This window comes from Perna viridis, chromosome 13 (genome assembly GCF_037379345.1).
Source record: "Perna viridis isolate PV_CMFRI_1.1 ecotype Kerala chromosome 13, ASM3737934v1, whole genome shotgun sequence".
NCBI classification, from domain to species: domain Eukaryota; kingdom Metazoa; phylum Mollusca; class Bivalvia; order Mytilida; family Mytilidae; genus Perna; species Perna viridis.
Window position 1 is genome coordinate 27,750,219 of NC_142457.1, and position 12,078 is coordinate 27,762,296.

At 31.0% G+C, this 12,078-nt stretch overlaps 1 protein-coding gene across 1 annotated transcript; it reads right to left on the bottom strand.

The window, feature by feature from the left end:
- Nucleotides 1-686: 686 nt before the first annotated feature.
- LOC148600191 (uncharacterized) lies at nt 687-7,549 on the bottom strand. Its single transcript, XM_088558663.1, has 5 exons — nt 7,344-7,549; nt 4,427-4,562; nt 2,429-2,565; nt 2,013-2,190; nt 687-1,351 (listed from the first exon to the last, which is right to left on the bottom strand). The coding sequence occupies exons 1-5, from the start codon at nt 7,547-7,549 to the stop codon at nt 755-757; spliced, it is 1,254 nt and encodes a 417-aa protein (XP_088414789.1). The 3' UTR covers nt 687-754.
- Nucleotides 7,550-12,078: the final 4,529 nt, after the last annotated feature.

Genomic DNA, 12,078 nt, shown 5'->3' on the forward strand with positions numbered 1-12,078 from the left:
GCATGTTGTCTTCCAATCCCGAGCGCCATCTGTCGTCATAATGATCGTTAACATATAATGCAACTAAGCATAATTTAACATTTCACGAATCGACTTGTTTCACGTCACAAAACTTCAGATTACGGACTACCAATTGTCAATCTTACGTGGTTTATTACATTGTCAAATGAAGAATGACAAAGGACGATTTGTCCACGATTCCAAAGAAAGTTTAAAATGACGAGTTACAAATTAAGAATATTTGATGATTTACAAGTCTCGAAAAACGCATTTCGAAGTGAGAAGTTGCAAATGAAGATTTTCAAAGTTGTATATACAGATTTTCAATGTACAAAATGGAAAGTTACACACTTACAAGTTACAAATCGACAATTTACGAATTTCAATTTGACAATTTACGAATCAAGAAGTTACAAATTAACAATTTACAGATTAATAATTTTGACCCTGTTGGCATTCCATATAAATATACAACTGTCTCAGCTGGATGTGAGTTTACCTATTGTATATTGTACTATAATGTTTTGTGTATATTTCAAATTGTTATGTTGTCGTTCACAATGGAAGAGAAATTCGCGTTTCGTCGTTATATCACAAACTATAATTTTATAGGAAAGCATTTTAGATGTGTACATAATAAATCCCATTATTTCAAACATAGTTCCCTCCCTTTCTACTTAAGAAAAACTTACAATTCAAACATTTTGTTGAGTATTACCAAGTTGAACCTCATTTAACATAATATTTGATCTATCTACATGATAACAAATGAATCTGGACCATTTATTTTGTATGAAAGCGACCAACAGTTTGGCCAGTCTGTGAGCCAGAGATTGTAATGATAATCCCATATTTGCTTCAAAGCCTTGCCAAATTGAGGTCCATTAGTGTTGGCCATTTCAGCCAACTCTACTATCCAGTCCAACCAGCCATACCGATCGACAATACAAGAAATGCCCTTTGCTACCATTTCCGCTCTCTCGTTAATGGACGGAAGATTAGCGGTGCCATCCAGAACAGCACGGATAAATAAAGCCTGATATTCGCTGGTGGGAAAATCTGGAGATTCTCTCGGTAAACCCATAAACAACAAAGTTGAGTAATCAACTGGTAGTATGCTTTGGTAAATGTTGCATATATTGTTATCCTTTCCAAGTTTTATCATTCCTTTTGGGAGGAAAGGGAAGTCAAATTTGTATCCTGTACAATAAACAACAGAATCAATCGGTATATCTTCTCCGTTTTCTAAAACGACGGAGTTTTCTTTGAATCGTTTGAACGACGAAGTCTTCTCAGTGATCCCTTTTGGCAGTTTTGTCGCCACAGGCTTTCCACGGTGACACATGTAGACCTGATACAAATTAGGAAAAGATTATGCTTTGTTTAAAGCAACAATTATTTCATCTAAGAAAAAGAAAAAAAAAATCGGATTAGATGAAACGTTACGTCTATCATATCATTGGCGTAATTTTGTTATGTGACCTTGTCATGAATATTTACTTATTGAAATTTTATACTAAAATTAAGTTATAAGGAACTTTATTTTTTTTTGTCTATTTGAAATATAAACCTTAATGTGAACCACATAACTGAGGTTAATATTTCTTCATAGACAGGTTTCAGGTTTTGCCGTCATGTCTTCCGCACTCCAAGGAGTTAAATATATATATATGAATTCTTGCGTCACTACAGGAGTTTTTCACAGATAAAAAAGCCCAATATTCATGCTTATTTAACTATTATTCTACAGTTGACGAAATTAAAACATTACAAGGAGCGAAAATATGGATTGTTTTTGCAACTGTATCAAATATCAAAATAATTCATAGAGATCTTAGTTCCTAATATTTTACTATGGACGGGAAATCTATCACCATCATTCTAGATAAAATAATCGACTTATACGGACATTTTCTGGTAAAACAAGTGATTACCTTGAGGCTTCTTAAAAAATCTTTTCGGTTGAACTATGTTAAATAAATTGCTTTTTAGTTCTAGAATAATTAAATCACCTGCTTTGCATGCTTTGATAGATCAGACGAAATGTCGATCGCAGAGTAGCTTCGACCTAGAACAGCAACAGTCTGACCTTCAAACAATTCTGGGTGGCGGTAACGAATACTGTGGATCATGTGACCGGAAAACTCATTTTCCCCTTCCACTTCAGGTAAGTTTGGGACTGAACAATTTCTGAAATATACAAAATAGAAGGTTATGACCGCTGAATATGCTGCACCGGTTTGTAAACATTTTAAATCATTTTCGAAATTTGTTATTTCGATACGAAAATTTGGCCATTTAAGTCCTGAGAACATTATACTTCGACATTTTCATTGTTATCAACAATCCTTGTCTTTTTAATTATAATTGTTTTCTCACCACAAATAATTCAAGCTCACTGCACAACAAAGAGGAAAGAAAACCGTACCCATTACTGACTATTACAGCGTCGAATTCCTCTGTATGAAGGTCGGACTTTCTGCGGACATCACTGTAGGTAACCAACCATTTTGTTTTGTTCTCCCTTTGATGAACGGGCTTAACCTCCTTCACTTCACTGTTAAACTGAAGATAATATTAATATTAAATGTGTCTGCTACTAGAAATTCAACACCATATTTATACCATATGTCAGACATCTGAAATGACCAGACGCACATACATGTAGATGTTTTATCGATCACAAACCTTAGAATATTCCGTTAATGCCTTTGGAATAAATATAATTAATTTATGTTCAATGACGCAAAAAATGTAAGAAATAATGATTGAAACAAATAAACAGACATACAAGTATTTGAAATCAAACTCTCAAAAACCTCAATAACGATATACATGTACATCTAATATAATTATATCGAGATAACGAAATAAACATATCGATATAACGAAATAATTATATCGATATAACGAATTAATTTTATCGATATAACGAAATAATTATATTGAGATAACGAAATAAATACATCGTGATTACTATATAGATATCGAGATAACGATATGAATATACTGAAATAACGATTTGAATATATCAAATATAATTCTATTTTTTTAAGATCCCCTATGGGCTTCCGTACTATTATGATTTACTGCACATAAACCAATTTATTTTTGCGGATACTTCCTTTTTGTGCGAATTAGGAAGCAACTTTCACAGCTTCTTAATTTCGCAAAAAAAAACTCTATTAAGATCTATTGTGTAATAAAGATACCTTTTTGGATTTATAGTCTATACATTTTAATTTTACTTATAAAGTTGCTTAACGAGTCTATATTAAAAGAATAGAAAATAAAATTCACGTGTTAACTGCTGTTAACTATAACATTTCAAACATAATTTTAATGATAAAAATATGTGGTATTCCCAACATTGTATCACATTTTGAAAATGTTTGCATTTTTTAAAAATAATGAACCCAAAGGAACTTCAAAAAGTGCCTGGTTTAGACGGGTTTTCGAATTCGTTCGGTTTAACCAGGTTAAAATACGTTAAAATTAACAGAAATGAACTTCAAAAAGTATCTGGTTTAGACAGGTTTTCGGATTCGTTCGGTTTACCCAGGTTACAATACATTAAAATTAACACAAATGAACTTCAAAAAGTATCTGGTTTAGACAGGATTAGACAAATTTAGACGGGTTTTCGGAATATTTAGGGTTCTGTTTAGACATGTTACACTGTTTAATTGAAACTTTCACATTATACAATACTAAGATTTCTTTTATTTTCACAATGAGAATACTGGATTTTTGTTTTATTGTATCAGTTAATTCATTTTGTCAAACATTTGGACCAGTTTGTACTGTCGTCAACCTCATCCTATTTTAAACAACTGAAACACGCAATATATAATTCATTACACTACTATAATACTACTATACTATAATAGGTAAAGTATCATTTTTAAACTACACTCAGTTTTTCTATTTGTTTACGAAAACGGTGAACATGGCTTAATAATATGACCAAGGTTTACGTAACCCCTTTTAAGTAGCACCCCAGCGAAGGATCATGCAAAATGTGATTCATGGGTAAAAAGCCTACATATTTTTATTTTTGATATATGTTTGAAATGTCATTGTAAACAGAAATTAACATGTGGTTTTTCATATAACCCGTGCTCTTAGGAGATAAAAATTATATAGAATGCACTGTAGATTTCAAAATTAAGGGAGATTACGCTGTAAATGACGCTCAAATATAATAGATTCTACTGGATTTTCAATGTTGATTGTCTTCTAAGAGCAGACAGATTTGACGGAATAATTACACATTTCATAGTATAGACCCATAAAACAATTTGATTACAAAAATAAAATTATGTAGCCTTTTTTTGGGTGTATCACATTTTTCAGATTTTGCATGATTCTTACAAAGACAGCTACTCAAATACCCACAAACAAATATATTTTAAATTTAAATCACCTTGATATATTGTCGGAGACCACATCTGTCCACTATAGATTTTATATAAGCCAGTATATCTCTGTGAGACGGGAAAGATTTGAAACCATCAACAGGGAATCCTGGTACCTCCATTAGCTGCTTTGGTATATTGGTCCTGAAAGGCAAAAATAAATAAATAAATAAATAAATACATACATACAAACAAATAAAAAGATGTTTCTCAACAAAGGCACTGAAAAACGATTTAAGATACTGTTGATATTCCATTCTTTATACTTAAGAAAATAAACAACACAAAACGCAATAATTAGTTACATATGGAGTCGGACGAAAGTAATGTACATTAGAATTTGTGTGCTAGTACATTTAAGAATAGAATCAAAGAACAATGAAGAACCTGTTGAAATATTCTCATTTAAATAGCACTCCAGACAAGAATCATGCCAAAATATATTTCTTTGATACAAAATTTCCTCATATAATCGTGAATTTTAAAACGTCGATGAACCCTTTTAAGTCTCAGAAAAATTATCAATGGATAATAATAGAGAATTTGCATTGTCTTATAATGAAGTTAAGTACATGAATTATTGAGTTCATTTATACAAATTTATATCAACTATAAAATGATATAATGATATAATATATGTTGTCAATGAAACAAACGTGGTTTTCTTGTAGATACAACTATCAGTTTAAAGAATTAATATACCACGTAAAATATTGTTAATAACTGTCATTTTTCTCCTTTGAATAAGTAACTGAAACTGTCAGAAAATGAAGGATAATTTATTAACAGCAAGGTCGAAAAATCAGCAAATATCGAAACATTAAAAAAGTAGATCACTTTAGAGACATGATAATTCAAATACACGACTAAAAACCCAGAAAGGAAACAGAGACTACCTTCATACATAACGTCGAAGACTGCAGGATAGAATACAACTCTAAAACTGAAGATCGAAGTTTCTAAATGTTTGTCATGCAGTTAATAGTTTTATTCGAAAGTCATGTGACTTCTGAGTCTTATAACCATCTGATGTCAATAAAAAGGATTTCCGGTTGATAACCGCCTTAAAAGTACTTCCACCGCGAAAGAAGTTTGGCGGAAGAATTTTAAACTGTATTAAATTTATTATTATTATATAAATACATTGCCCGTTTTTACAATATACGATTGAAACTATATTTTACACGATTGATTGTCAAAGAAAAATTCAAATACATATATAGAAGTTTGAACTGTATTTTATCAATGCCTTTGATATCCATATATGGATTTCACATGAATGGATACGTTAGAAACTAAAAAAAATGGTTGTGAAGATTACACATTGAGGAACAAAAGAAAAACGGAATGAAACGGAACAAAAAAGGAAAGAAAAAGAGATTTGAAGAGGAAATCATCAGTATTGTGCAGATGCGTAGTTCTAGTAGTGGTGAAAGCGCTAATCCCGTTTTAGATAATTAATCTTTTAGGAAATACAAAAAGAACAAATTACCATCGGCGCATTATAAGTTTTTTTTTTTAAATATCTACATGTATAAATATCTCATGACTTCCGAGGTTCATCGCCATTGGCGCTTTGATTATACTATAAATTTTTAAACCTTGTCCAATAATCATGTAAATAATCATTCTTGAATTACATTGCTCAACGACCACTACCTTTTCTTTATTCCTTCCAATACAATATTCATTGCAAATTCTATTTTTAGATCAGTGTTAAATTTATCATTCTACCACCATATGGTTCTTCGACCAAGGAAAGCGAACATACGAGCATACTAAAGTGCCTATAAAAAGGAGCTTATCAAAGAGGGGAAGTCATGTACGAAACATCATTGCGATTGAATGTATTGACAACGACAAAAAAAAAAGAAAAACAAACAAAAAAAAAAAACAAACAAAAAAACAAAAAAAAAAAAAAAACAAAAATAATAAAATTACCACAGAGACAAGCAGCACTAACCTAACAAACAAAAAAACAAAAAAACAAAAACAAAAAAAAAAAAAAAAAAAAAAAAAAAAAAAAACCAAAAAGCGTGAAGTCGATTGATGTGAAAATTGGGCAAATACTGCATTTTGGCAATCACCTACCGTGCTGCTTGGTGAAGGTCATATCCGGTTTTACAGAGCCTGGGCCTTTGACATATGAAGTTTATCAGTATCTCAGATATGCTAAACGATTATTTAGACCATGGTGTCGAAATTTATAAATAAATACTAATAAATGAACAATTAGTTTAGTGGAATGACATCGTATTGAACAAAAACTGCTGAAAAAAGTACATTTTGATATTGTTTTTTACATCCAGAACTATGATAAGCTATGTAATAGTGAATGTATTAACAGTAATAAGTTGTTAATTTGGTATAGACACCATTTCCTTACAAAAAGATGTCTGGAAAGTGACAAAAAAGTACAAAATTGACAGAATATCTGAATTCAGTAAACTTCAACCCATTAGTTTGTCCTACTAATGCAAGAGTTTTAAGAAGTCTTAATGTTTTCTTATTTGTGATGGATTCAATTTATGGATTCACAATTAAATCTTTCAACACTTTATGAGTCATTTATGTTGTATTTTAGGCTAATGAAACCCTAGTCCAAATTTGACAGAATATCTGAATTCCTTAAATGAACCAGGATAATATTAAATCAGGTTCTTGTAGGGGAGTAGATCAAGATTCAGAATAAAAACAATACAAAATGTGATTCATGGTCGGAAAGCCTACATATTTATATTTTTGATGTTTTGCTTAAAATGCTGTAGTGAACAGAAATCAAAATGCTGTTTTTCATATAATCCTTGTTCATAAGAGATATAGATTATATAGAATGCACTGTAGAATTTAAAGTTAAGGTTGGAGAGCTAAACGTTTGCATTTAATTACACTGGACATGTAAAAAATAATTTTATTGTGTCCTACTTTAAATTATTGTAGACAGCTGATGTTATTGGTTTTCCAAAGTCCGTGTTTACTGTTTGATCGGTGTAAAGCCAGACTCCTCCAACTTCATAGTTCCTTTCAAAACATACCAGTTGGAAGTTTTTGTCTTCTGACAACTTTCTCAATGCCGATACTCCCATAATACCAGCCCCTATTACAGCAACACGTTTTGGTTTAGTCAACATTTTGATAAGTTTCTGAAAAAAAAATTACATAAAAATGATACATGGCAAAATCTGTTATACATGTTATACATTGATGTGACGTCATAATACTTAATACTGCTAAAACAGTTCAAGCCTTTATCGGGTATACAAAACGTCTGTATTTACTACTTAAGTAACAGTCTTTCTAAAAATCAGACAAAAGGTGATTCATGCATGTCAAAAACCCACCGAATTCAGTTTTATTTCTTCTTCAGAAACAGTTTACTAATCACACAACCAGTCTTAGCTTTTCATTTGGTTGTTGCGGTTTTGTGATAAAAATCATATAGATTTAACATGAAATTTGAACTGTGCAAGAGTTATTGTTCTTGATTAGGTTTCATTTGGTTGATTTTAGTGGGAGGTAAATGTGTGAGTTTCTAAAAAATGCATATCTGAATGCAAAAATGATTATCTTTATGTGAATGTGTAGCATATGTAGACTGGAAAAGCGTTGTTTGTTCCGTGGATTTTTCTACACCATGAATCACCTGTATCATAGGCAGTGTCTGAATTTTATATGGATTGGTACTTAATATATGATGAAAAATTGTAATGACTTTACATGGCAACTGTTATTAGATTTAATTTTGGTAATTTGCTATGATAAATGTACATTTATACATTTTAGTATCGATCGCGTAACACTATTTTCCAGTCACTTTGGTTTTGATCCTTCATATCGAATTACTCAATTGAGCATTTCATACCTGTAATGATATTTATATTTTCTTAGTAAATTCTTGGCGCAATTCAATGCGCTGTGTTCACAGTTTTATACCATTGCTTTTATTTTCCTCTAGAGAGCAGTTAGTTTAATCTGCATTATAATAAATTCATTACAATTATTTTACGCAACTACCTTATTTTCCAAATAAAAATGAGCCGAAAGTTTTTCATTATTTTGATTTACCATTTCATTGTCAAATCTAAGCTCGTTTACAAAGATAATGTCAAAAATGCACGATCTGCTCCACTTTCACACATGGACACAATACGTTGAATATCAAAGTCCAATATGGGGGAAAATTGATATACTTTACAAAGGAACGACTCCAGGTTGAACATGATGATACAACGCCCCTGTAACTATTCAGACATTTAAAACAATTTTCAATGGTTTATACATCGTTCACAAATCGGTTAACCTGTCTGACCCCAATTTATATCATATTCTTTTTATCACAATTTGCAGTGTTATTAAAAAAAAAAGAAACAAACTGAAGGCGTCATTCCATGCTTCAATCCTTGTATTGCACATATTGCACAGGTTAGAACTCATTGGAGATGGATTTGATTCCCTTTTCAAAAGTTTTGGTTATGAATATTTCTTGCTTAGAATCAATTCCGGTTCATGTGTATTTGATTCTAAAGGGGATGATGAGAGTTTAACGCCTGAATCAAGTGTACAGCATATTGCAATTTTTAATATTAATATGATTGTCTTTAACACATCGTTCACTGAATGTTTGTGCCAATCGATAACGTATTTGTGTATTTTTAATACCGTACCGTTTATGTCAAAGTATGCATATTTTGTAATGGTGTTTAAATTTATAATTTAAAAGGGTGTCATGCAAAACTAGGCGGTGGTTGGCACATGACAAATTTTGTTTTAGGATATTTTCACCTTTTTCACCAATGCATCCTTTTTCAAAGTTGAATGTTGGTATTTAATTAACTGCGATGATTAATTGATGAGAAATAAATTACATAGAAAGCATTAAAATTTCATTAAAATTTGGTTGCTTTGTTAAAAACTCCTTGACGAGCCATCCATTGTCGATTTAAAGCGAACGTTATGCTATTGAACATAATATGATGTACATTACATTGGAACAAAATATTTTGTGGGATAAAATTGACCATGTGCCACCCATATCATAGGATCTGCCTGATTTTTTTTACATGGAAAACCTTTTGAATTTTAAATGAAATTCGAAATAGTATGATGTCAGTTAATTCAAAATTGAAACTAACAATCAAATTAGCTTTGGCATTGTAATCTAACTGATTTCAACAAAAGAGTAATCAAGGGAACCAAGATTCTAGCGGAAATCAAAAGAATATAATCCAGGAACAAAGACCAGACATAGAAAACAGACAAACACAACAACGAACATAAAGCAATCAAAATAGCACATACATAGTAACTGAAGTAAATTAGCAACTCGCACTCCACTAAAAAAATAGGAGCATGGACCAGGTGCACCTGTAGGGTAAGCGTCCTCTGCTTTTCTAGAATATGAATTCAGAAATTATGCGCGCGTTTTAACCATATTGTTAAAGACAACATTCAAAAATGAAAACTAAAATTCAAACTCCTCTAATTTAAAATAAATATCACTATTATATACTTAGACGTTTAATTCAAATTCGCCTGGTTATGGTCCATAAGTAAAGCGGTAGATAAACTAATAGAACTGTCAATATAGAAAAAAATATTTGAATTAAAACTCGATTAAATAGAAATACTAGGAATAAAAAGTTTTCTTAACAATCATTCCCTATACACAGTCAAATTTAATACAATGTTGCAAAGACAGAAGTACACAATACTTTTTTTGTATTTATTTTTATTGCTAAAAACCCTTTATTCAAAATTTTACTTAATTCTTACCCTACAAATATCATATAAATGCATTAAAACTGTAAAATCTAATAATCTTACCACATATAGGTCTATGTGCGTTTCCTTACAAAGAGCTACACTCTTGTCATATATCCCCACTTTTCAACCTTTGTGCACCATTGTTCCGATTTCTAGACACATATTCCGGATTCTGATTGACTGCAGTAAAAAATGTTTTTATCCAATCAAATTGCGAATGATATCAATGATTAGGGCGTTACCAGTGTTTGGAATTCATACAAATTTGTTTGGTTCTTACCAAATGACCTGACGATCCATTTATCTGAAGTTTGAAACTGAATATGACAAAGAGCTTAGATTTGAGCGTCTGCAGTTAGGAACACCATAAAATACGTAAATCACGTGCCATGACTTTAAAAAGCTGAATAAAACTGCAAAGTGTAAAAGATGCATTAGTTCAGTTTTTTTTAACTTTTTTAATTCACTGTACGTGATGTACGTATATTTAGTGTTTTTTATAATAAATCAAAAGAAGATGTCATACAAGACAACAATAAATACCACTTAGTATAATGTATCCTTTGATTCAGTATCCTTATTATCGACAGTGTTTACGAAGTTTCCATGCCATGTTACAAATGCGAAATAATTTTAAAAAGAATGATCAATTGAAGTGTACAGAAAACAAGAATGCTATATGAACTTTGGCATATATCTAGACCAGTACTGAACACTTGGTCTCCTTAATCTCTACGTTTAACCTTTGAATTTTATGGTTCAGGTACTCATTTAAATTATTTAGAATAATTGATACGGTCTTTTTTATTTCAAATGTCACTTGAAATCTAATTTTTGGGTTTCGTTTCTGAAGAAGATAAGTACATTGGTCAGTGTAATTATATATCAAAATCTCCAAATAAATTGATAGATTATCTTATGGTGCATAGAATTGAAATGAAATTACTGTGTGTTCAACAGGAGTATGAGTGCAAATAAAACAAAACAAAACCCACCAACACAAAAGCCAAATTTATTTTTGAAAATAGTTTCAATATATATTTCATGGGGTTAAAAGCTATGTCATTAACAACTGTTCACACACACAACACGCATCGTTAAATAGTGTCATTTGCATTGTGTTGATATCATTGTGTTTGATCATGATAATGGTGCACATCATTTTTAACCCCTGCGTACATTTGCAGGCATGCATGCTAGAAGTTGAACCAGTTTTGAGATATATTATTTGAACTTTTAACTAAGTACGTTGACGTAAAACGAGTCAAGGGGGATACAATTTAAGTATAGTGAGACCTGTCTTTACCGAATTTTTTATTGGACCAAAATTTGTTCGATTTAGAAAGGAGTTCAATTTACCCTGGTTAAAAGTACATTAAAATCGATACAAAGGGACTTTAATAAAGTGGCTGTTTTTTTTATTATTCATGGTTAGGTTTAGGCAGGATTTACTGTATACTGTACAGTTTAAGAAGTGGAAATGTTTCACTACTTCAGTTATATCATGGTTTATAGCTTTTTGGCTTTTGACCGTACTACTCCAACAAAAGTCGAAAGTAGCCTGATCAAAGGACACTTAAACGAGTCCCAAGTCAAGGATAGAAGCATCATATCTTCTGTTTTGTTTTATTTTGTAGAAACATAGAGAAATAAGTAGTACTTCAGCTAAGCATCATGCAAAATATAATTCATGAATGGGAAGCTAACATATTTTTATTTTTTTAATTTCGTTTAAAATGCCATAGTACACAGAAAATAACGTGGCATTTCATAGAAACTGTGTACTAATTTTATTCTGTTTCAATTGAAAGCTTGATAGGCTCTGGTGAAATAACATATCGCTAATCTCAAGAGTTATGTCCCATACCCTAGGTCTACTTCCTTAAGATAAAATTTT

What these genes read in the sequence shown, in the direction of transcription:
- LOC148600191 (XM_088558663.1), bottom strand. Translation starts at nt 7,549, where the DNA reads ATGTTGACTAAACCAAAACGTGTTGCTGTAATAGGGGCTGGTATTATG. An exon ending in GCTGTAATAGTCAGTAATGG is followed by an intron (nt 2,191 to 2,428) that starts GTACGGTTTTCT and finishes TGTATATTTCAG; the next exon opens with AAATTGTTCAGTCCCAAACT. An exon ending in TATCAAAGCATGCAAAGCAG is followed by an intron (nt 1,352 to 2,012) that starts GTGATTTAATTA and finishes AATTTGTATCAG; the next exon opens with GTCTACATGTGTCACCGTGG.